Source organism: Juglans regia, chromosome 12 (assembly GCF_001411555.2).
Source record: "Juglans regia cultivar Chandler chromosome 12, Walnut 2.0, whole genome shotgun sequence".
In the NCBI taxonomy this organism is placed as follows: domain Eukaryota; kingdom Viridiplantae; phylum Streptophyta; class Magnoliopsida; order Fagales; family Juglandaceae; genus Juglans; species Juglans regia.
In genome coordinates, this window is record NC_049912.1 from 18,096,999 (window position 1) to 18,123,533 (window position 26,535).

Here is a 26,535-nt window from a genome sequence, read left to right on the forward strand (position 1 = left end):
CTCAACAGTCAACACTCCCGTATTTCTTCCCTACGAATTTACCCACACAACCACACATCTCACAGAGCTCCATAGCCATCTTTCTCCAACCTTGACCCCTTCAACTTCGACCCCTTCAACTTCTTTGGGTATGATGATTATGCTTCTCCTACCACCACCTCTGTACTCTACTATGGTCAAATATCTTCCTTAAGCATTAGAGGACCGTCGTGCAATATAAGCATTGCTACCGAAGCTAGAAGTTTTGATAAATCCCCTATTACCGTCCGATTGAGAGCATTCTTCTAGAGTCTGCACAATCCAAATCACTATTGTAGAACTTATTACTAACTCTTTAGTCACCTTCCTTTACCTCTCTATGATGCGTAATGCTTGACTTTCTGCATGCCAATCTTGAATAACTTTGTCTCTATAAGGACTGCCTTCATGTACCACCCCATCCTTAACAATTACACCTCCTAATATCTTGGATGAAAAATATAAGGAAAATGAAAAGAAACACAAGAAAGTTGGTCAACTTTGAGGGTGACCCTGCCTCCAAGAGAAAAAGAGAGACTTGATTATTTTTATCAATCTTCCAGAATGCCCCTTGTTATATTTATACACATATTTGGACTTAACTAGTACTAACTACATAGGTAAATTCATGGGCCTAAAACTACTAAGTTCCAGCCCAACAAAGCCTCAGATGCCGCCAATCCCGCCATTGGGTTTGTTACATTGCCATCCCCTTGAGAAGTTCCTTGACATTAGTTGGATCCCCTTTCAGTCTTTCAAAACTCTTTCCCCTATCAAAAGGCCAATGGGTTGACAATGCGTATAACAAAGATTGGGCAGCAACAATGTACATATGGATCACATTTAATTCACCTAAAAAAGTTGTTACTTTTTATCTTCATTGATAATTCTGTCCTGAGCATCCAAACATCTTAGGTTTTAGAATTAACCATTCCAACTATAACCACATATAACACAATGGATTTTCTGAGGAAGAGTTGCACAATATTTTTCAAATGATGAAGTATTTTACCTATTCACAATATAAGAAATAAAAGTAAATACAAAATGCTAAAGAGAAAAGGAAAGACCTGTCACCTATACATCATCTAATTGTATTAGCCGGGTTACGAACCAGACTTTTATTGCTATTTTCTAAACAGAATACTTTCCCTAAACACTTCTTTACAACGATGAGGGAACTTACATGCTACAATCAGCAACTGCAGTGAAACACAGAATTTTGGAGGTACTTTGCTTGCTTGGCTATCTTTCTAACGCCTGTTTCATTGTGAGAGGATCTAAACCTACCGGGAGATATGTGAATTCCATCCATTATATTGATCTTAGGGCCCTCCGGAATTGCCTTGGGCAGTGATAATGCTTGCTGCATACCCCAAATTGAGAGTGGCCTCATATACATGAGAGATCGAAAATGCCCATCAATTGTCCACCCCTCTGGAGTCTGGAACCAGTATCTGCATGTGGCACAAAGGAAGATGTCTCAATACCCAAATTAGATACACACACATCCCCATCAGAAAAGAAAGGACAGCCCTGATATATGCAGTTCCAAACTGTGTGGTCTTTGTATCTCACACAAGATACTAAATTACTAATAGGTGTACATTTTGTCATGTTGATAAATTCAAATGGTCATTTGGTTGAGGACAGGGCACATGCAAACGAAGACAATCAACCCAGGTTTGTAAAATTTTCCATCTCCGGGTCAGCTAAAGTAACACAACACAAAATTTGAAAATCTTGGACCTTGTTTTATATATCATGGTTATCGGCAAGTGACATGATATATACTTATTGTTCATCTCATACCGTAAGTGATCCTTGATACAGTTCAATGGAGCAATCACAATACAAATAACTAGAGCATATGTATGGAACTCACCCATATCCATCTTCTGACCAGCCTGCAATAAAAATACCTTCAGCAGTTTTAAATGCCTCCTCCTCCATTCCTGTGAGGATCATTGTAGCTGCCACAGCATAGGTTATACCAGACCATATTTCACGTGATTGCATGCAAGACTCATCTACCTTTCCACTGGGATGCATTCCATTTACAGCACCCATTCTGCCTCCTTTAACTTTCATTACATTGAAATCATAGATTTTCTGAAGGGCATTTCTGATTTTAAAGCCATCAAAAAGTGAAGGCAGCCCTGAGGATGCTGTATACCATTGCCCTGCCAGTTGATCTGCTTGTATTGATTTACTGTTGCTACTTGACCCACTGTCATAGTTAAAATAAGAACCATTCCATAATTTTTTCTCAAATGATGGTTTGGCTTTCAAAAATTTGCTTTTGCACCTTTCAGCAAAACTGCTGTCCCCAAGTTCAACAGCCATTGCAGCTGCAGCTTGGAGTGCGGCAAGCCACAGGCACCCACAGTAAGCACTTACACCATGAACTGTCCAAGTATCATATGTTTGATCTGGAAACCCATCATTCTCAATGAGGCCATCATCGTCCCGATCAAACTGTTCCATGTATTCCATGGCAGCACGAACTGCTGGCCAAACATCAACTCCAAATGACATATCCCTTGTTGCAGCAAAGTCTCTATACACTTGAAGCACAAACTTCGGGTTCAGATCCTTCCATTTGCTTGTATCATGAATATTATATGCATTCAGTTCATTCCATGGATCATGTGTTCCCAGATCATGAGGAACTGCTCCTCTAACCTTACGTATTCCACAATTGCCTGCTGCCAGAAACTTTACTTTCCTTCCATCCTCAGATAAGACAGCCTTTGCAAAATCGCGCTGAATGTTGAGTTCAATCTTGGGAAACAGCTCAAGAAGTGCAAATGAAGCATAGAAGTGAACATCATATGTACACCACATGATGTACTCCACTCCTTCCAAGTACAGAAACCTTCCAACATCGTCACTTTTATTTGAGTCTGGTCTGCAGTCCACCTCGGTTTCAGTTACTTTGACATCTGCATTTTCCACCTCTATTAATTGATGGTGATCATTTCTCATGTTTGGAGTTGACAACAGAGAGTCTGTACAAAAATATCAAAGCAGTTTCACTGTTATTTCTGACCTTTCTGACGAAGTTGTAGCCACAAGCAAAAGAGATTGTCAATATTATCCTCTTTAGGGAACCAAATTTTACTTGTAAAATATCAAGATGTAAAAGATGGCACAGATGAGTACCAATCCAAACTGTTCCACCAGCAACTAAAAAGTACAGCTCATTAAATAATGTGAATTTGTACCTGCCAATAGTGGACATAGCATTATGTATCTCCAACAAAAGACTAAAGAAAATCCAGAACAAATAGCATATGTGCCAAAATCACCAATTGCTCGAGCAAATTACTGGGCATAGATTTCGCAACCCATAAAAGCTCAACCCAATGGTATTCATGTGTTTTTAAGACCAGTATCTCTTAGATGACCAGTTGTGGAGTGTTTATCGAGAATAGGCTTGACACCAAGGATCCCTTGGAGCTCACCAGGCCCATGAATGGTTCCTCATAGAGACCCACACAAGTTTTGGAATGTATAAATGAATTGGAGGGATTAAAATTCATATATAAGGCCAGCCCTTCAGTATATGCAATCTAGACAGGAACTCTGAAGAACTTCAAAAGATGGGGGTAATTGAATTGCAACCCCCAAACTACCACTCATTTACAATGTGCACAATAAACTACCAGTAGTTCGTGGGTATAAAGTCTAATTTTAACATCTAAGCTTGCTTTGAAAGACACGAATATCGAACTTATAAGACTTAAAAGGCTACTGCTGATGGGCCTTGTGAATCTTTTCACATATTTAATACACTAGGTGAAATCTTTGTGAGAATATGATATTAGTATGACTTCAAACATCTAAGCCTACTTTGAAAGAATTGAATGTCCAACATATAGGACTTAAAGGCTTCTGCGGATGGGCCTTGTGAAGGTTTTCATATATTTAAGATACCAAGTGAAATGTTTGTTAGAATATTATATTAGTTTGACTAAGTATTACCATTCTGGTAGCCTTTCATCATTCAGTATAGGACTTTGCCAATTCTCTATCTCTTCTTCCCACCGCTTATAATCTGTTCAAGATTCCAAGTAATATCATGGAATAAGATGCATTACATTCTCAAACATACAAAACCCATTGAAGCTTATAACAAAAACGAAAAGCACAAACTGCAATATACCAGTAGCTTGGGACTAAAAACACAGCACACGATGGCTTAATAAATTGGACACTGGCTTGAACAGAATATGAAACAGATCTAAATGAAAAGATACATACTAGTTAGTGCATCATGCACCAAGTCCACAGCAGCTCTTTCAGATGTGCCATAAAATTTTGTGTACCTCCTGCAACCAATAAGGCAAAAATGAAAAAAAAAAATCAAGAGTAGACAGAAAACGAGGAAGAAGCTCAGGAAACAATTATTGTGACATATATATTGTCACATAAAAAAAGCAACAAGACATCTCCAACCATTACATAAAACTGCAATGGAGAGCAGGAATACACACCTTTTGATTTTTAACTGTCAAGGACTTGTCATATGTTGTAAATTCATATTCTGAGACAAAAGATGAAAGCATCTATTCCTAAACCTTTTACTCAAAAGATCACAAAAAGTTCCAAAAGCAACTTCTGAAAATTACTATGGCATTAATAATGCTACCTAGACATGTTTGTAAATTCAGATTCCAGTGAAGGGTTTCAAGTATAACTTAAACAAACAAAGTTCAAACAAACATGTAAATGCAGACTAGGAAAGAAGAGCTTCATACCTATGATATGAGCTGCCCTTCAAAAATTTTACTTTTGGAGATGACCATGCAAGAGCAAATGCAACGGTGCACTTTCCATGAGCTTCCACCCATGTTGAGGCTGAAACTGCAGCACACGCTGTCTCTCCAGGTGAGGAGGGAATGCTTGGTCCAGTACCAAAGTTTGCTCGATCAAACTGCCCATCCTAAAGATACAAGCAAGAGAGTTAGAGTTAATTCTTGTTAGCACCAGAGCCTTTTTGTTGATACTCGGTCACAAACTTGAAAGTTGAAATGAAGCTCAGACTTCTACAACCACAGAAACTCTACTACAGGAAAAATTCAAAAGTAATTGAATATGACCACCATCAACCAGTCCGAAGCTCTACATAGCAAAAAAAACCAGAAAACTATATGCGAGTCCTTATGCAAAAGAAGGCTCAAAGCAAAGATAGAAACCTCCCCCCAGCAAGAAAAAAGGTAATAACTTTTTGGTAAGTAAAAAAAAAAAGCAAATAACTACCTCAACCATTCCACCCCACATGTCCTTCGCAGTAATGTAACTTCCTTCAGACAGCCCAAAAGATGGAAGAACAGTCACACTCACATTCTGAGATTCACAGGCAGCTATTGCAAAAGTAACAGGAGGATTCCCTCTTGCAGTCCTGAAATATTGACCTAATCCTATGAAACAATTGAAGCTAGTCGTGGAGTAAACAAATTCATTAACAAAAAACATACTCTGTGAATGACCCGAAAGAAACTAACTTTCAAATCTTCTGTCTAATAAAAACATTTCTCCTCAGGCTTTAAAGGATTCTCCTTTTACTTATAAATAATTAATATTTCTCCTTATGTGTAACAAATGACAGTGAAAATGTTAAATTAAAAAGAAACAAAATTGAAATAATTCAAAAAGCTACACTGGTTGAGTAAGAACTTGAATGAAAAAAAAATAACATGAACAAGAAGGAAACATTGTCTGCATAAAACAATGCAGGAAGCTTGGATCTTTCAACATGTTGACCAGTAACACTGACATATAGAAAAAAGTAATATGAACAAGAAGGCAATTAGGCAACCATCTCACTCACTCTCTCTCTAACCCTTTGTGTTCTGCAGATATAGAAGGTTGATTGTTGAGATTTAAAACTTTCAAGAGTAGGCACGTTTTTTTAATAGCACATATAATAAAATACAACTAATTCAATTTTGTCCTAGATATTAAGATGTTAATTTCAGTTGATTCATTAAAATTCTAGTCCAAATGTCTACCAAAATACTCAATATGGGATAATAATTTATATATGGATTCATATTTTGGAACAAAAGACACCCAGATGAATTAAAAATAAATAAATATCCCTCCAAAGTGCCTTAACCAGCTAGATATGGAAAACTTAGCTAATAGGCAGTTAAATTGGGAGCTTATATAAGGCATATGCCTTGAATTCGTGACATTTTAAATTGATGAGAACCAAATTTTGCATGCCAAAGTGGCATAATCTATTTTTCTTGCTTTACAGATTTGAGTTAGGTTCTCCCTAATATTTTAGTACACATGCCATAGCAGCAAAGTGCAAACACCATTTCAATTTTGCATTAGGCATATTTTCTAAGAGATAGGATGCTGTAGAGTAGGGGCATGTGTGAAATTAAGTTTTTCTCACTTGTATATGGATATTCAAATAAGAAATAGCATACATATTCCAGTTTTTACTTTTTGGACTTCATTCCAATAAATCGGAAGAAATGCTCATTTCCTCCTCTTCAACTAATGTCACCTCTCAGCTAGAAAAAAGAAAAATTGAACACCTTACCTTAACTTTTGTTGGGGGGGGGGGTAGGTTTGTGAATTCAAGTGATAAAACAAGTACATAAAACCTTGGACTACGCAAGTTTTGCTGAATACATTTCATCATGTTATGGATGACAACATTCTCTTTATATTTTACCTAAAAAAAGAATTAACCCACTACCTAAACAGTATATATGATCAAACCCTTTCAACTGTCTTTTGAGTGAGTTAGATAAATATTTGGCATCCAAATTTTTAGTGAATCCATATTCTTTGAAGCCCCAGCACTTACACACACACATATATCTTTCTTACCATCAGTTCTCAATCTCTTTTGATTTTTGATTTGGTTTGTTACTGACAAGTTGAAATACAAAGGAAGGTATTCCTTTGTGCCTCCCTCTCTCTACTGTTTTCTCTTCTGCTGGGGGCGTGTCCTTTCTAGTTTGTGTATGAGTGTGTGGGTGGGTGGGTGTGACGGGGGTTTAAATACCTTGCCTTCACTTTTACCAACAAAAACATTGAAATGGCCAAGAGAACTTATGCAAACCAACCATCATATACATATATATATATATATTAAGGTAAAATGACTTGCTTGTGATGTAGAAGTACACCAGAGACTCCATCTTCGCCTCTATCAAAAGAAAGAGAAGAAAGTCAAATCATATAGATAAAATGCTGGGCATAAAAGGCACAAACAAAAATTATCCCATATACTAACATAAATGGTTCATTCACATGATCTCCTGAGAAATGGGAGATTCCACCAATTGAGTTCTGCACAAGAGGAAACAATGACTGAATATCCAAGAAACCATGCTATATCTTTCAATTGCTTGGAATAAAGGTAATACAACCCTGACAGGAAAATGTAATCTCACCGCCCATGTAAATAGAAGGCTGACTTTAGCCCTTTCTCGACCAGTGTTAACCAACTACAACATAAACAAGTACCAGTATCAAAAACCAGATAATCAAAATCACCAAAAAGTTACTTACCAGAAATACACGAAATTGGAATATCCCTCAAAAATGAGTCGCAGAGGTCATCATTCATCAGCCTACAGAATTTTGGTTCCTTTAGCTACCAGTGGCTGAATGAGTAACAGGATTTAATTAACAGAACTTCAGCATTTTTCTTTAATTAAGCCTCTACCACAGAAGGTTTTTGACTTTATCTACAGTTTACTAAGATGAGTGACAGGATTTAGCTATAATTCTTATGAAAAAAACTGTAATGCAAACAGTACACAGTTTTCTTTTATTGGCAAGTTACACGGGCACCAGTTGATCTTGAAACAATGACCTCAACCTCTCATCTTGTTCTTACAAGGTTGAAGATTTCATTTGAGCTAGAGCCTCATTTACAGGTGCACAGACTGAAGGCAAAGTCAAGTTCAAATTATTGAAACACATTATATGTGCATATTTTAAATACTGGAGAACCAGCCATCAGTTAATGGTTCTGTTTATGATTGAGGCACACACGAGCCCCATCAAATGGGATCCATCACTTGAAAAAGCACATCTGATTAGAGCACAAGTAGCCACTCCACATCAGTAAACATGCTAATAGCATGCATACTGTTTCAGGTCAAGGAATGCAAACAATTAATTGAATGGGATCAACTAAAAGATTTACATGGAAAGGGATCGGCCATATGGATATGAACCATACCATTAATGCAAAAAGATACTGGAGTTCGCATTTTTTTAAAATCAGCAGCGCCTAATAGCAGACGAGGCTGCATATTGGTTTGATGTGACTGAGGGCAGTACTCAGATAAGCGATAACACTTACAGTCATACGAGGTACATCTCTTGAAGAAAAATGCTATACCTATACTTTCCAGTGTATGCACATACATCTCGAATTACTAAAGTTCAACCAGCAACACAATTAGATGCTAGAAGTTTGAGTCAGGATAGCTCTTGGTGACATCAGTGGTTAAGAAGCTAGGAACCATGTCATCAGACTGTTATCTTTTTATTTTTTTCAACACAGTCATCGGAAATGAGAAGTTGAACGAACATACCGTGTAAACAAAAACAGCAGTAGGAAGACTGCTATCCCCATAATTATGTGGTATGAATGGTGATATTTGTCGACAAGATATTTTCAGTTCTGGGTCCGGTTCACCTACAAGAGAAGTAGGTTTTTTAACACAATAATCCAAGATAAACTATAATTTTACATTTTGCCTCCATGAACTACTACCCCCATTGTCAGTTCAACCCAAAAATTTGACCCAATGCCTATGGGGCCCTAACATGAAGTTTTCAGTGCAAGTCACCACCCTATGTAAAAAAGTCTATCATTTTAAATTTTTAATGGACCAAAAAGAAGAAATTTCCCTTCGTGGATTTGAAAGGCTAAGTTTTAATTTTAAGGGTAATGGTGTCTTTTTATAGTTTTCTATCCAAATTAGTGGTGGTTTCTAATGGATAAGGCAAACTGAGCCCAAAAGTTTAAAATAGGGTCCAAGTTGCACTTGGTCAAATTCTATGGGTGCAATTGAAAATTGAGTGGTAGTTCCTATGGTAAAATTTATAAGAGCGGTGCTACTCTGCCACCTGAGTAGCATCGCTCCATTCGACCGTTAGACCAAATTGGCTTTTTCTTTTTTTTCAATTTTTTTTTTCATATTTTTTTTTCATTTTAAAACATTTTTAAAAAATATAAAAAAAAATATCAATACACTAATAATCACTTCCTTAACTATTAATTAAAGAAAAAAATTTTAAAAAAAATTAAATTACATGAGGTGTCAAAATAAGGGCGCAAGTTGATTGGGCAAAGTAGCATTTTCCAATTTATAAATAACACCAAAAAGGATTTACATACGGCAAACAGAATTAATGAAGTGGAATGATACCATCATATATTGTCCATGCTCTAGGAAACAAAGCATGGTATGTAGAATGCTGACCATTCAAATTCCAGCCCCATGACGATATACCCTGATCGCCAGCTTTCCTGTCAATGCATGACACCAATCAGCACCACATCTAATTTCTACTTTTTAAACCTCAAAATCAGAGAAAACGAGTGTATTTGACATTCTTTCCTCACCAAATCACTCAATAATGAACTACAAAACAGTCACTCTCAGTCATGAAGTTGAAAAGAAATCTTCAGAATCCTTCTAGTAGAGGTATAAAATCTTAATGGCATATCCATTAGAATGCAAGGACCATATTTGACTGTTGAAATCTGCCCATGCCTACTCAACTTAGATCACCACCCAACAGTCATCCACAATATATTTCAATCCCTTGATAAAAGGCAAACAGACTACCTATTTGACATTATGATTGGAAGGCATAATTCTAAATTTTTGTTTTTGGTAGCAATTACATTAGATTATCTCCAACCCATTTGACTCAAGAGTCAATATTCCATAGTGATGCCCACAATCACCTAGAATCCAGATGCATGGGATCAACCCAGGGGAAATCAAACCTGAGACATCCAATGAGCAAGCATGATTTTAATATGTGGTTGCAGGTTGAATTTACCTCCTGTAATTCTATATATTATGACTGAAATATTACAATAAAATGTAAATAACTGATTTATTTGCAAAAGTGTTGAAATTTCCTGGTTTTTTCTTACCCCTGCCCTTCATGTCGGCCTGGAGCCAAAACAGATGCAATTTTTTTGTTTCCACCTTCTCTTGATATAAAAATCTGCAACAGCACAAAACCAGAATTCAGAAGTACATCCTTGGCTCCAAATTCACGTGTCAAGTTTGTAAATAGGACATCAACTTTTTTCTTCTTTCACAGTAACTAAGATGACATATAAATATCTAGTCTTTATAAATTAAGCAGAGCCACAGAATGAGAAGGCAAAAAAGCTTTTCTTTATGTAGCTGAGTGCATTGTCACAGATGTAACATCCCTGGTGCAATAAGCAATGAAATTAATCTACAGAGATGCAGCCCATGCTGCCCAAGCATAAGATAGGAAATAGAAGGGCAGAGAAACCAGAAATCAACTTATCATTTCAAAGTCAAGATCAGCAGACACTTCAGGCATATCATTTCAAAGTTAAGAGCTTCTTCATCAGTTCATTGTTCTATTTCCAAAAAGGTCATCATTAGAATATTTGACACTAGAAATGGGCAAATATTTTAATATTTCTGGCGGGCAATAAGTGTCAGTAAATTGGGGCTTGTCACATGAGCAACAGCCACTTTGTCAGTCTTGCACAGAAAACGAGCCATTATTAGTGGCTTCAAAATGTGATATTGTTGCTTCAATGGAAACGAACGATGGCTAAACAGCAAGAGCATATGGCAACTATTATATTTTGAAATAAAAATAAGTCAAGGGGCCTCTAACCTCTTGTTTTTGTTTACTCACTCATCTTTCTTATTTAGTTTAAATGGACATCTTTCTGATCAGAACTAAGGATCCTGCTGAGAGTTCTCTCTCATTCTTATTGTTATCTGTACTTTTATTTCAGTATCCAACAATTATCTCGATTGTCTATTTCCAAAGTACATAGCACTCTCAGAATATGTGCTATGTAAGCTCGATTTAGAGAAGGCTTATGATCATGTTAATTAGAAATTTTGTTGTCTTTGTTATGGAGATATGGATTTGGAGAGAAATGGTGTGTGTGGATGGATTAATGGATCTCCCTCAGTTTTTTTAACAACTCTTAAGATCCGAGAAATAGAGAACATCTATCAAGATTTTTGGCAAGCCATAGGAGCTTTGATGAATTGCTTGTGCCACGTCTCCTTTTCGCTTATTATACAATGATCTTCAATGATGCCAAACTCAGATAACTTCTGCCACTTACATCATCTCTTCTTATGTTTTGAAGCTATTTTAGGATTGAAGATTAATGTGTCCAAGTCATATTTAGTTCTTGTTGTGTGTGTGTGTGTGTGTGGGGTTGTTGCAGATATCACTGGTTTGTATTTTGGGGTGGCAGATCCACCTATGAGGTACTTGAGTCTCCCTTTTGGGCCATCACTTAAGGCCAAAAAAATGGGGAATGACATCACTGAAAAGATAGAACGCCGACTGCTAGATTGTAATTGACTCTATATATCAAAAAGATACAAGCTGACTTTGACCAAAACACTTTGTATAATTTGTCCAGTGATGAGTTCAAGTAATATCTAGTTAGCTGGCCCAAGAGTTGTCCTCCAGTTTCCTAGAGGGTCTTGTATTACAAATTTGCTGATATTCAAATGTCATTTGCTTGGAAAATGGCCACAGCACTTTTTCAAGGAAAGGGAAACACTATGGAGATTCGTGTTGGAAGCCAAATATGGTAGGCATGTGAGAGAGGGTGGAGTTGTAATGAAGTCATTAGTCCTTACAGGGTTGGGGTGTGGAAAAACATTAGGGTTGAGGGACTTTCTTAGGTATTATTTGGTTCAAAGTGGCTGATGGGGACATGATCAAATTCTGGCATGAAGTTTGATGCGGGTTGTTTTTCCAGAGTTGCTCATAATTTCTCATGAGCATTGGTGGCAGATTTATCGTAGCTCTCCAACAAGGAAGCAGATAAGATTTGGTGGGTTTTGTCCAAAAAGGAAGTCTGAGATTAGACCTTTTTAATAATGCGTTGACCATAAAACTAGCCCCTTCCTTGTAAAGGCATTTTGAGAACAAAGCCCCCCCTCATGGTGGCATTCTTTGCGTGGACAGTTGCATTAGGGAAAACCCTAACAATTGACAATGTGAGAATGAGGAAAATTTCATGATGAATATTAGTGCAGCATGTGCAAGAAGAGTGGGGTAACAATTGCCACTTTTTGCTGCACTGTGAAGTAGCTAAAACGGTATGGGCTTTGGTCTTCCATATTTTTTGTGTTATCTGTGTGATGCCCAATGGCTTGTTGAGAAGATGGCTTGTTAGAGAATTGAGAATGTGGGTCATTACATTGAGGACGTGGTACATGGTTCCTATATGTCTAATTGGTGCATTTGGAAGGAACAAAATGCCCAGAAATTTGAAGATTATGAGAAGATAGAGGATGAGCTCAGATCCTTAGTGGTAAAAACTCTTTTGTGTAGATGTCGCTTCATAATAGTTCTGGATTAGTCGGGTGCTTTATCTTGTATACACCATTTTTTTCAGTTAAAGATTTTGGCAATTTACACACTTGGTTAAGATCTGATTGTTACGATAAATGAAACATTGAACGTGTTGCAAATTTGGTTGTATAGGATGTCAATTGCTAGTTTTAGCAGTTTAAGGTACATCTTGCAAAAATGATGGTAGTGTAATTTCTCCTTTCACATTTTAGCTTCTTTTTTTCTTTTTGGTTTTCCAAGCAACAATCAAAACCTAACCATCCAACTAAAAATTTCCATATTTAGTTTTATGACTATAGTGCTTTTCACATTGATTTGTAAGTTTCTGAAAATGTTCTAGTCCGAAATCCTTTATTTTTTTTTTTTAACCTGTACGCTCTAACCACTTCGATATATTCATAGCATTTCAGGAACATCTTTGACAAATGTTGATTTCTAACAACTTCTATTAGTCAGTACCACAAATTTTATAAGCCTAACTCAGACTGCCATATTTAGCGATTAAGACCAGTACCTACTAACCTTTATCATCTAGATGCAAAGCTTCAGGAACATCTTTGACAAATGTTGATTTCTAACAACTTCTATTAGTCAGTACCACAAATTTTGTAAGCCTAACTCAGACTGCCATATTTAGTCTTAAGACCAGCCGACAATACATTTAGAATTTAGCCACAATTATTTTATAGAATCACTTCAGCCGACAATATGCTAGATATAATAATATATTAACATTTTTTTTTATAAGTTAATAATATATTAACATTTATGGACCACCTAAACTATATTTTGGTTATATACTCACCTAGAGAGTTTACTGCATGCAATTCTTCTCTGATATTGCATACAAAAGAAAAACAAACACCGTGGCTTGTAATGCTAGTTAAGTTAAGAAAGTCAAAAGCACCGAAAATGTCAAAACACATAGAGCATATTCATATTGAAAATAGAAAGCATATAGCAAGTATAGGATAAAGTTAAGTCAGAGCATTACAGAGAATTGATTCTCCATGACAGGTGAAGGTTCACATATACCGGGAATAATTTGCCATTGCCTAAAGTCCCCTCTAAAGCCTCTAGATATGCTGCCACTTCTGTGATGCAAATAGAGGTAGACCCTGTCAAATTAATAGGTGGTTTTACAGAACAAGGAAATGAAGCATTATAATTGACGCACTACATACCCCATCCCTCCAAGCGGAACCCCTTGAGATGCTGATGGCTTGCAACTTTCTCGAGTGAAAGGATCAATAGGTGCTTTCTGTACATATAATATCTAATGTAATTCAGGTTCTTGGAGCTAAGTTTCGATGGTCTCAAATTACGACAATTAAGAAGGTCAAATCGACAACACTGGCAAAAGATCATAACATAAATGACCTCTGCATTAAGGAAAATAGGGAAATACCCGTCCATAAGAAGCCTCTTTCCTGATATAAGACCACAATCGTATACCTAGTTGAACCTTGAAATTCAAAATTCAAAACCAGTGAGAGGGAGACTACTAATAAGGAATTTGAAAGAAGAAAAAAAATAGCTAAATAAACAAAGAATAAGATGCGTACAATATGATATGTGGCACTCATCTGTTTCAACTTTCCACAATAAGTGAACTAATGCGAAAAAGAGCATTCACTTACCATCCTGATTGCTTCCATAAATGTGATACTAAATCCTTTGAGAATATTAGCATGGCTGTTCAGTCTCCTTCTCCAGGCGTGTGCTGGAGGAGCAGAACTATCAAAATCAAACTACATAAAAGTGTCAGGGAAAACAAAACATTAGCCAACGTGCAATATTCAAAATGGATGTCCTGACTATTATAAACTTTTATGTAAAGGACAATAATCATTTTGGCAAAACCAATGTATCATTTACGAAGTGCATCACTACCATTAAAATTGCCGGCAATATTAATGGATATTGTTACTTATCCAAAAATTTCTTCTAATCTAAATTGTGGTATAAAGCTAACTTGGATTTTCTCTTCTTTTTTTTTTTGGATATTTGAATTTCCAAGTAAAGAATAAATTATAGTTCAAATGTCGTTGTTGCAATTTCTCAGCAACCAAACAGAGTCCAAGAAATATCAGAAATTAATTTTAGAAAGAAGGGGAAAAAAACAACGGACTACACAAGCAGCATAAAAGCTTACCAACTGCAAAGTGGTCCTGCTGATATACTCCTCGGGCGGCCACGAATTCTTTCTACGGAGGAACAACGTTCCACTAACCATGTCGACTAACTCTATATAATATACACTACACAACAAAAGGAAAAAACCGACACAACTCCCAACCAAAAAATTAAAAATTTATAAAGGCCAATCAAATGTTTTGCACAAGTCGCCGACAAATTCTTCTCCAACACAAGATGATAAATACCAAGACTGACCTCTGCTCCAAACAACAACGACCAAAGCGTACAAGGGAAAGCCCAAGCAAGCTTGATTCACCTTCAAATCAAAGATCTCAAAACTTTTTGTCTGGTCCGAAAAAAGAAAAAACAACGAGTCTCAATTACACGATCCGAAACCAAACTCCAAAAAAACCCATCAAATTTCTCGGGAATCGGATTACAGTGACAAAAAAGAAAAACTGACAGGACCAATGATCAAAGGAGCCTCGAGTGATAGCGTAATTCTGAAAAGCGCAGTTGTGTCGTGGCGTGCACAGAATCTACCACCTTTACCTTGAAGCTCCGCAACTCTGTTTCTGTCTCGCTCTTTCTTCTTCCTGTCTCACTCTGAGAAATAGCTCTCTCTATGTGGAGATATATGCCAGTATCCGTTTCTGGCTCTACACGGAAAGAGTGGACTTGAAAACTTGAAAAGGTTGCCGTTGCAGTGTACGTCTTTTACATATTCTTTCCAATAGCATTCCCGGTGAATTGACAAAATGTATCTTTAAATTTTAACTAATATTACATAAATTTATATTTATTTATTCTATTTAAATTCAATCTTAATATTTGATGATCCATTTATTCTTTTTAATTTTTACTCTTTATATAATAATAAAATATTATTATTTTAATAATTAATTAATTAAATTTATTTTTATTATATTTTATAGTTCTATCAATTAAATATTAATAATAATTATATTTTAATTAAATTAATATTAAAAAAAATTATTAAATATTAATAATAACTATATTCTAAATATTAAATGTTAATTATATTCTAATTAATTTAATTTACTTACTTGCATTGAGAAACTAATATTTTAATGTTTGATGAAGTAATTATAATTAGCTAGATTTGGTGCAGTACTGTAGCTAAAATCTAAATTATTTTAGAGATGCCCAATCTAATGTGAAGTCTTTTTAATACAAATTATTTAAATTTTAGTCATTTTTTAAATTTGACAAAACTAATAAAAATGCTCTAAATTAAATTAAATTAAAAAAACAAATCAAACTCTCGTTCCTGAATTGTATTAGTTTCATTTAAGCATTTATTTTATATAATCGGATAGGTTTTTTTATTGATTTTATTTTGACTTCAGATTCCATATTGTTTTATTTTTCTGCAGATTATTATGTGTTGAGGGATCTACTCGTCATATCATACTACACATTTTATATATTTTAAAATTATTTTTTTATTATTTTTTATTTTATTTTATTCTTGTTAAATTAATTAAGTTGTTCTACTTATCATCCATATACTACATACTTATTATAAAAAAAAATAAAATTAAAATTAAAATAAGTGAAGTGTATAGTATGTAAAAATGATAAATAGAATTATTCATTTTGTGTCTGCGTAATGTGATGAGAGACGAACTCCGAGGACTTGTTTGGAAGGTTAAAAGGGTGATTGGACAGTGAATTGAGATGAGATAAATTAAGATGATTTATAAATAGTAGTAAAATTATTGAGTTAATATTAGTTGATTTTTAAAAATTTGTGTTTAAATTTAAAAATGAGATAATATGATTTTAACTTTTTAAATAATTTGATAGTTCATTTTATTTTTTTAAAATGATTACATAATATTTATACATTTTATGATATATAGGTAACATTACTCGTAAAAAAAATCCATACAATGATCCAAAATATAAAAATTATTTTCGTATTAAGACTACAATAAATAATGGTGGGGATCCATTATTTCTCTCGGGAATTGGCTAATTGGCTGGGCCATGCCAATTATTGTACCTATTTCCAACGGATTCCTTTAGAAAGCGAGATAAAATATAATAAGAACTGCATCAATAATAATAAAATAATAATAAAATAATTTATATTAAGATATTTTATTAAATTTTTAAAAAAGAGAAAGTAAAATTAAATAAAAGTGTTATAAATTTAAACTATTATTATAATATAATTTTTATTTTGAGATTTGAAAAAATAATATTATTTTTTGTATTTGATTTGGAAGTTTATAAAATTTGTAATAATTAGATGAAAAAATTAAAAAATTGAAATTGAAAAAATATTTGTATTTGATCGATGTTTAAAAAAAATTATAAAAAATTTTAAGATAAGATGAAATAAAATGATATCATCAAGCGAGGTTTGGTTAATGAGTTGAGACAAAAACCTCTCAACTCATATCGTACGGTGAAGGCATTCCACTATCCAAACGCACAAAATACAATTTGATTAATCTCATCTAATTGAGCTCAACTCATCTCATCTCATCTCATCTCAAGTAATATTGTGCATAAAGCAAACGCTAAGTACACTAACAAAAGCAACATGGCCTTCAAAGCAAGGTTCATCCCAACATAAGCAGCACCTCCACCTCGTTGCACTCACTATATCTTCCTTAGAGCATTCCCATCCGGATGCCTAAAACACTATTATCTCTAAAATTTATAGATGAAATTTAGGGAAACTTCATTTGGCGCCTCCCATCTCATTCCCTAAATTAGAGATTTGTTTTAGGAGATCTACAGTCGTTCCCCATATTTGGGGAACCACTATACATCCCCAAATCGCCCGTACCCCAAATCTGTTGCCCTTGGTCCCGCGTGTTCCTCTCTTCCTCTCGATTGCCCTCGTTCGTGGAGAAGGCCCTCTCTCGCCCCGTCTGCCACCATTTACGGTGTCTTCTCTTCATCGACTCCACAAGAATGTAAGTTTTTTCTTCTCTGTGAAACTCGCGCCCTCTTCTTCTCCCCATGGATGGACTCTGTCCTCTCTTGCAGAAATTGAACAAACTGAGCCTCTTTCCATGGTGAATCTGATATATTTTCGAGTTTTATTGACAAAAACTATTGTATTTGTCAGTTTTGCTACTTGAAATCTGAGAACCCTAGATTTCAATTACTACTCTAGGGTATGAATATTCATGGATCTGTGACCCATATTCACTGGATTTAGAATGCATGTATCTGCCATGGTTTTCATAGTTCCTGGATTTATCGACTTCTTAGTGCTATTTCATCAATCAACTTGCTGCTATATACAAACACTGCATTTTATTGGGTGCTCTGCGGTTTGAATGAACAATTTTTGCTATGTATCATTCACGGCATAGTCAATGCATTTGTCTGCCATGGATAAATCTCAGACATTGCTCTTAAATTAGTGCTTTGTGGAGCTTGTGTGGAGTGTTGTGCATCATTTGGCCATTAATTCCTAAAGCTGAGTGCGTATGAAAACACTGAATTTTTTGTATGGCCCGACTCTTTTTCCCTTTGAATCATTTACCATAATCCAGTTGGTTGTCATCAAAGCTAGTCATGTTGTCCAATGAGACCTGATCAAATGGTGTTATTTTTTTTATTACTATTATTGTCATTCTGTCATTACCAGCTTTGAGCTCCCTTGTTGGTTTGTAATATTTTTGTTAAATGATTTTTTATGAAAAATATTACTTGTATGTGTTTAGGAATTTATAATTCAACATGATACATTATTAGTTTTGGTCAAACTACCTGACTATAATGAATATTTCTTATTATATAACTTGTATTTTGTCAATGACCAAAAAGTTTTTACCTTTGCATTTTTAGTTTTATAGTGCATGTTCTCATTGGACCCTGAACGTAATAGGATGAGTTCCCAACCTTTGGCATGGAATTTGTATTGATTCTGATTAGCAACTTAACAATAGAGAAACACAAATAAAATGATGGACAACAGGACATAATGCTATAATGTTTAAACTATGTTCGATGTTAGGGTACATATGGCTATATATGTTTGGTTTGTGCTGTTTTTGCCCCCCATAATCCATATAATGGAGACAAACATGTTGTGTATTATTAAACTTTAATGGTTTAATAACACATACGAAGGTTTTATGTCCATACAAAGCCACCTTGTGCTCTCTGTCCTCCTCTGATCACCACACATACAAAGCCATTTTTAATGACATTAACTGATTATTGATTGTGCTTTGTGCATCATATATATGCTAGGCCATATATGTGATCTGTCAAGAATGTGATCAGATGCTTTATTTTGTAGAATGTGATCTTTCAACTAGCATTACAAACTTTCCCTTTTTTCTGTTAGCTTATACTTTCTTTAATATTTAATCCTACCTCATACCAGTTATTTAATCTTTGTTTGTGGCATGTGTTTGCTGGTTTGAGCTACTGTTATCTCTTTAATTATTGTTCCCATGGACTAAGCTCTGTTGGTTTGACAAAGTTAAAATCTGTTTTTATGTTCTTATGCACTTTGCATGCTGTTTAGTATTGGATTTTCCTTCTCTAACCCCTGGCTGTGAATTTGTCTGTACTATTGGGACCTTTGCAGTGTTTAGTACTGATGAATAATTATTACTTGTGGGGGAGGGAGGGGGCTGCATGTCTACTGTTAGGCTATGATGATGGGGTTTAGTGAGATAATTCATAAGTGTTAATGGGCCCCATTGAGATGGCGGGGTAATCCTCACCCGAATGATCATACTGCAGTTTGTAATAGTTTTCACAAAAGGCACGTGGGGTTTGGGTAAGGTTTTGCAGCCATTTGATGTTGGGCTCCTCTCTCACACATGATGTAAATTTTGTAACCCATTCTGAGCCACATTTAAAACACACAAGTGTTTAGGGAAGTGGATGGGAATGCTCTTATTTTCACGTTTTCAAACTAAATTTTTTATTGGATCTGAGTTGTCTTAACCCCTCGGGTGTGATGATGAGACAATCCGAACATGGTGATGGAACACTTTGGCACACACCTCCATGGCATGGTAACCCGAATGGCCAATAAATAGTGGCAATCGGTTGTTGCAGCCATGCAAGGGAGGGTGCCAAGTGTGTCGTCATATGTTGCCATAGGATTCCTGAGCCGGTTACAAAAATCACTTGCAAATTTAGTTCTTAATTTTCTAACATGTGTATCACATATTTTATGTTTACAAATTTTTAGAGATGGACTCAAGAGAGCATGGAAATATGTTCTTCACCAGCCTCCTGACTTAGGAGCCTGAACTTGACCACATTTATGTTGGTCAAGGTGAACAACATCCCGTGACTTTGGATGACTCTCCACCCCCGCCCCAAGTAAATCCTCCCCCCTCTCAAAGAAAATTAGCCAGGGGTGCAAACTTCACCCCCGAAGAAGACAAGTTACTTGTCTCCGCATGGCTGAATAGTAGCATTGATGCCATCCAAGGAACAGACCAAAAACACGCCCAACTTTGGGAAAAAGTTAGTCAATACTTCAATGATTATAAAGAAAGTACAAATGAGCGGAGTGTTGGGTCCTTAATACATTGGTGGTCTGCCATTCAAAAGGCGACGAACAAATTTTGTGCTAAACTCGCCCAAGTTGAAGGGCTGAATCAAAGTGGCATGACTGAGCAAGAAAATGTATAAGCATCCACATTATTATTATTTATATGCGTTATGTTCCCTTTATCTTTAATGGGTTGGTTAATTATTTGATTTTCATTTTGAATTGGAAGTTTGATAAAGCGAAGGTCATGTACCAATCGCTTGAGAAAACGGCCTTTCAGTTCAAGCATTGTTGGCAGCTATTGAAAGACCAGCCGAAATGGAATCAGCGTTGCACAAAGGACGGGACAAAGCGAATGTCGACGATGTCCCCTACATATTCGCGTACATCAGCAGTGGCAACTAATTCACCCATTGATTCAGTTGGTGGTACAGAGGGCGAGAATCTGGAAACTAATGATGTCATCGAATTGGATAGGCCAATAGGAAGAAAAGCTGAGAAATGAAAACGTAAGGCCCAAGGTAGAGCCTCAGAAGAGCTTGTGGAGCTCAGCAAGAAAAGGTATACTCTCCTAAAGGAGTCACGTGCTCAGGAGAAAGAATTTTTCTGACTCAAGGCGGAGAAGATGGCATATGAACGAGAAATTGAGGAAAATAAAAGTAGACAAGAGGATGAGAGACTGAGGTTGGAGGCGGAGAAACTGGAAATCGCCAGGTTGGAGAGAGAGGAGCGCATAATGTTGCTCGATGTGAGTACGTTAAATGAAGTTCAGCAAGTATATTTCCAGCAACTTCAAAGAGAGATATTGGCGCGACGCAATGCATCCTCAGATTGAGGCATTTTTTTTTTTTTTGTAACTAAACATTTATTCAGCACATAAAGGTGATGTATATTATGAACCATTCGTTTGTGGCACTTTTATGCGTTTATTGTATTATATAATTTGTACGTTTGCAAAGTTTTATTAAGAAGATAGAAAACATGATCGTCAAATTTAAGTCATCCATGGATAGATGTTTCTTGATTACAACTCGACATTACAAATTCTTAAACTATTACAGATAATGAAAATATTACAATAACTTAAACTGCATTTTCTTGAACCAAACATGTTTTTTGGAATGAAAATTCTAAAAACTTGAAATAAACTGTCGCTACTAATGATAAAATAGAGACTCCAACACAACCTTCTCTTCTATTGTTGGGAATGGAATTGCCAGTGATGTTCAATTAAATTTGCTTGTAGTTGATGATGTGCCGAGCTATCCCTAATTTCATGATGGCGCTGAATGAAGTTCATAAACTCATTTGTTGGATTGCGCGACAATTCTGGAATATCATCATCAAGTTGATCGTACTCCATGTTCAGACCCTGACTATCATCACGCTCATCCTCAATGATCATGTTATGTAGAATTCTACAACACATGTTTTCATTATATTTGTTAGATCATTGACTTTGAATAATCGGGAAGGTCCACGAACGATTGCAAATCATTGTTGAAGTACCCCGAAGGCATGCTCGACATCTTTTCTTGCAGATTCTTGTGCTGTGGCAAAATTTTTCTTCTTATTCCCTTGGGGTGATAGAATCGTCTTCACAAACGTTGGCCACTTGGGATAAATACCATCGGCAAGGTAGTACCCTATAGTGTAGTCGTTGCCATTGATTGTGTAATTGACTGGTGGAGCACGCCCTTGGGCAAGTTCCGTGAAAATAAAAGATCTCTCTAGCACATTAATATCGTTATGTGAACCGGGCATACAAAAAAATGCATGCCATATCCAGAGATCATATGAAACAACTGCTTCTAAAATAATAGTTGGTTCACGAATGTGGCCAGAGTACATACATTTCCAAGCGGCGGGACAATTTTTCCACTTCCAATGCATGCAATCAATGCTTCCCAGCATTCCTGGGAATCCCTGTTGTTCACCAACCACAAACAATCGAGCAATATCATTGGCATTTGGAGACCGTAAATATTCATCTGAAAAAACAGTTATGATTGTCTTGCAAAATGTTTTGAGACTCTCCATTACTGTGCTTTCTTCAATACGTATGTATTCATCCATAAAATCTCCAGTAACCACATAGGCCAGCATTCTAAGTACTGCGGTTATCTTTTGCATAGAAAATAAACTGAGTCTTCCAGCATTATCTCTTCTCTGGACGAAGTAGGGCTCGTAAGCCTCTACCTCATTTAGAATACGGAGAAATAGGGCACGACTCATCCGAAATCTCATTCGAAATAGATTGGAAGGATATACTGGATTTTCTGCAAAATAGTCACGGAAAAGGCACTCATGCCCTTAAATATGATCACGCCGAATAAACTTACGACGTTGGCGATTGCCACAATGCCTGGATAACTCTCCATCAGCCTTGGCATTAATAACAGCATCTAACTCATCATCAGATAACAAGTATGTAAGCAATTTGCGAAAGAAAGAACGAGTCATTTGATGAAAGGAGTTGGAGATGAGACTTCGATTTGGTTGAGAATGTGAATGCAAGCAGAATACGTATTTATAGAGGAAAAAATTATTGTTACATATAAGACACAAAATGTTACCGTTGGAGAAAAGACGAAAAAAGTTACCGTTAGGAAAAAGATAAAAAAAAGTTACCGTTGGAGAAGAGACAAAAAAAGTTACCGTTCTATAAATGACAAAACATGTGTACTAATCATGGCGAATTCAAAAAATTACCATTGTACTATTTTGTAAAATATTTTATCATCAATACGTGGAAAATGCACATATTTAAAAAAATTATTATTTTTAATACCGATGTTGAATTGAAAAATAATATTGTGTCTAAAAAAAAAAAATTCGTATAAGTATTTATAAAATGTGTTCTTTGAAAATAAGAGAATAAGATAAAAGAGTTAGTAGTTAAAAATGGAAATGGAAGTGAGAGAAAGAAGTAATAAAAAAAATAGAAAAATATTATTTTAATAGAATAGAGAAAGGATAGGGAATGGGATGTAGAAGATTTTTTTAAGATAAGTAAAATTTAAGATAAAATTCTAGGGAATGTCTTTTTTAGCTAAAATTTAGGGAAAATTTTATGCATCCGGATGGGGATGCTCTTAGGTATAGTTTGAATTACAAAGGTTATAAATGTTACAATCTTCAAATTGGAAAAATAATAATTTTTCGAGACGTAGTCTTTCAAGAGTTTGATTTCCCTTTCCAACTCAAATCCAATTCTAACTTTAACCCAGGTCTTGATTTGTCTCCCATCTTCATTCCACTAGTGTAACCCATGCAACTACGTTCAACCTGTGCGATACATGACTCTATGCAATTAGTCCCCCAACTGATAGTGTCAATACTTCTAATATCCTACTCAATGTGCTTTCGTCCCAGAGTGACTTATCACAGATAATATTCTACTTGCTAATGAGGTTGTCCATTCCATCAGAAGGGGAAAAAAAAGAGGGTAAAACTAGTGTTATGTCTGTTAAGTTGGATATGAGTAAGCTCATGATAGGGCAGAATGGAAGTTTATTGAAATGGTGATGGGGGGTTTCTTTGATTCTCTCATGTTTATCGTAAGTTTCTTATCAAATTCTCCTTAATGGTGTGCCTACATCATCTATTTTGCCTTGTCGAGGTTTAAGACAAAGTGATCCGTTATCTCCATATTTATTTGTTTTACATGCAGAATGACTATCACCTCTCATTCAAGAAGCTGAGAAGAGAAGATTGATAAGGGGTGTACGAGTATGTAATGGTGCTCCAATGATAACTCACATATTTTTTGCTAATGATAGTTTGTTGTTTTGTCGACCAAACATGGTTGAAAATTCTACACTAAAAAAATTAATCAATATGTATGCAACTGCATCTAGTCAACAGGTAAATTTAGAAAAAATGGAGTTGTTACTTAGTAAAAATGTTGGTGAGGAAGAGGTGGTTGCTATTAAGGCACTTTGGAATGTACTGTCAATCCAATACCATACTCGGTATTTAGGGTTACTATCTTTTGTTGGGCATTCTCGTTGTGCTACTTTTCAGGATATAAAATCAAGAGTTTGGAATAAGTTACAATGGTGGAAGGAGAAACTTCTATCACAAGCTGGTCATAAAATTCTAATTAAGGCAGTGGCGCAAGCATTACCTACATATATCATGAGTTGTTTTCAATTACCAAAGTTGTTTTATAGGGACTTGGAAAGTATGTTTGCTAGATTTTGGCGGGGACAATGTGGAGATGAGCATAAAGTTCATTAGGTTAGTTGGAAACAAATGTGTAAATCCAAGTTGGTTGGTGGTATGGGTTTTCATAACTTGGAGATTTTTAATTTGTCCTTACTTGCTAAACAAGGATGGTGATTATTATAAAATTATGATTCTTTGTTGTTTGAGGTTTTTAAAGCCAAGTATTTTTGTTATTTTCCAAAAAATACTTTTTTACAGTCACAACTTGGATGTTACCCTTCTTATTTGTGGAGAAACATTTTTGCAACGAAAGAAATTCTTATTCAGGATTGTACCTGACGAGTTGGGACTGGAAAAAACATTAATGTATAGACAGATCGTTGGGTGTCAACAAGTTTGGAGACTTTTAGTTCTCGGTCTTCTCAACTATTACCCTTGAATGCCACCGTTAATATACTATTTAACTCTTTTTCTAGAACTTGGAATGAAGATTTGATTAGAAATATTTTTCCATCTTATGTGGCCGAGCAGATTCACCATAATCCTCTTCCTTCTTGGGCAGTTGATCAGCTCGTGTGGAGTGCAAATAAGTTAGGTATGTATTCTGTAAAATTTGGATATCATTTTACTATAGAAATGGTACATATGAGTGGTGATGTAGGAAGTTTACACTCACAATGTCATATGGATTTAGGGAGAAAGTTATTTAATTTGTCTCTTCCTAATAAAGTGAAAAACTATGTTTGGAGGGCTTGTACCAACAACTTACCTACAAAGGTTAATTTATAGAAAATAAGTATAGTGGCTGAAGGGATTTGTGCTCTTTGTCACTTGAAAAATGAAGATGTAATTCATGTTTTGTGTTCATGTTCTTATGTTTCTAAAGTGTGGAAGGGTTGAAACAGAAAACTTTTTCAGTTATTGGGTGATGCTAATCGGTTTGATATGTTATTATGGAAAGTCATGGAAGTTGATTTGTTTTTAGTTCCTATATTCATTACAATCTATTGGAACGTGTGGAAATATAGAAATCTATGTTTGTTTAAAGATACTATGAGTGCAATATTGGAAGTTGTTGACCATTGTTGTGAGTATGTAATAAGTTTTAATACTATTCAAGCATCTACTCAAATTGTGAAAAATGAGAAAGTGCTGAAGTGGCAACCTCCCTTAACATGATAAGGTCAAGCTGAATTTTTGATTGGGCTTTGTTTAAGGATGAAGTTACTGCTGGGGTGAGTATTATTCTTAAAGATGATGATGGAAGTAGGGTTGTACAAAAACCAATCAAACCGGCCGGGATCGACCAGACTGGCCGTCAGAGTACAAAACCGGCAGAGAACCGATCGGCCGACAATAGAAATAAGTTAAAACTGACGTTGGCCGATTATATATATATATACATATATATACACATTATATTATACGTGTATAAAACGATGTCGTTTCAATTAAGTAAATGAAACGACATCGTGTTTTAAACTTGATCTTTATAAAAAAAACAATTATGTGAAATGTATATTTAATATTATATGTGTATAAAATAACATTGTTTCACTTAAATAAGTGAAACGACCTCGTTTTAAACCTGATCTTTATAAAAACAATTATGTTAAACGGCATGGTTTCGCCGTTTCGACTTAGGGATCATTAACCACCCTCCCCTCCCTATTCTTCTTCTTCCCGATTCTATTTGTTTTTTTCTTCTTCGTTCCTGCTCCCAGCCCCGCAATCGCCCTCATCGCCATTTCCCTCTGTTTTCACGACATTCACATTGTTCGTTAAAGCCCCGCATCGTCGCACATCTCCTCTTCTCTCCGTACTCGTATTTATTTTATTCTTATTTTTTTGTGTTTTAACGTATTTGGTTTTGATGTATTCGGTTTTGATGTGTTATTCATCTTTGATAATTATTTTTCATATTATTTATTGTCTAGATTGTTTATGTGTGTATGTACAGGAAGTTTAACAATTTTGAACCAAATTTTTGGAATCATGAACGGTGAATCGGGACCTAATTTCTACTGTGAGTGCTGCTTTAATATTTTTTTACATAAATTGTGTTGACACATTTGTGAAGAGACTATGAA

At 35.5% G+C, this 26,535-nt stretch overlaps 2 protein-coding genes across 4 annotated transcripts; both read right to left on the reverse strand.

Annotated features, from left to right (window-relative positions):
• Nucleotides 1-1,003: 1,003 nt before the first annotated feature.
• Nucleotides 1,004-15,463, reverse strand: LOC108995887 (non-lysosomal glucosylceramidase-like). 3 transcript variants are annotated; one of them, XM_018971537.2, is made up of 19 exons: nt 15,232-15,463; nt 14,780-15,109; nt 14,265-14,375; nt 14,033-14,089; nt 13,809-13,885; nt 13,619-13,718; nt 10,178-10,251; nt 9,438-9,538; nt 8,598-8,701; nt 7,443-7,496; nt 7,283-7,338; nt 7,157-7,195; nt 5,284-5,425; nt 4,782-4,966; nt 4,285-4,352; nt 4,006-4,078; nt 3,184-3,245; nt 1,904-3,029; nt 1,004-1,475 (listed from the first exon to the last, which is right to left on the reverse strand). In XM_018971537.2, the coding sequence occupies exons 2-19, from the start codon at nt 14,858-14,860 to the stop codon at nt 1,214-1,216; spliced, it is 2,772 nt and encodes a 923-aa protein (XP_018827082.2). In that variant the 5' UTR covers nt 14,861-15,109; nt 15,232-15,463; the 3' UTR covers nt 1,004-1,213. The 3 variants fall into 3 exon arrangements, with proteins under 3 accessions (XP_018827082.2, XP_018827079.2, XP_018827078.2); XM_018971534.2 differs by having other exon boundaries at nt 15,227-15,463; XM_018971533.2 differs by having other exon boundaries at nt 14,780-14,885; nt 15,019-15,463.
• Nucleotides 15,464-21,769: 6,306 nt separating this feature from the next.
• Nucleotides 21,770-22,738, reverse strand: LOC108995881. Its single transcript, XM_018971527.1, has 3 exons — nt 22,618-22,738; nt 22,319-22,554; nt 21,770-22,201 (listed from the first exon to the last, which is right to left on the reverse strand). The coding sequence occupies exons 1-3, from the start codon at nt 22,736-22,738 to the stop codon at nt 21,770-21,772; spliced, it is 789 nt and encodes a 262-aa protein (XP_018827072.1).
• Between the last annotated feature and the right edge of the window lie 3,797 nt (nt 22,739-26,535).

Excerpts from the sequence above, each read along its gene's own strand:
- LOC108995887 (XM_018971537.2), bottom strand. The coding sequence starts at position 14,860 with ATGGTTAGTGGAACGTTGTTCCTCCGTAGAAAGAATTCGTGGCCGCCC. Across the intron at positions 7,196-7,282 it reads CATGTGAATGAACCATTTAT|AGGCGAAGATGGAGTCTCTG; the intron begins GTTAGTATATGG and ends TTCTTTTGATAG. Across the intron at positions 1,476-1,903 it reads TGGTCAGAAGATGGATATGG|ATACTGGTTCCAGACTCCAG; the intron begins GTGAGTTCCATA and ends TGCCACATGCAG.
- LOC108995881 (XM_018971527.1), bottom strand. The coding sequence starts at position 22,738 with ATGACTCGTTCTTTCTTTCGCAAATTGCTTACATACTTGTTATCTGAT. Across the intron at positions 22,555-22,617 it reads TTGTGGCAATCGCCAACGTC|AAAATCCAGTATATCCTTCC; the intron begins GTAAGTTTATTC and ends ACTATTTTGCAG. Across the intron at positions 22,202-22,318 it reads TACGTATTGAAGAAAGCACA|GGATTCCCAGGAATGCTGGG; the intron begins GTAATGGAGAGT and ends GGTGAACAACAG.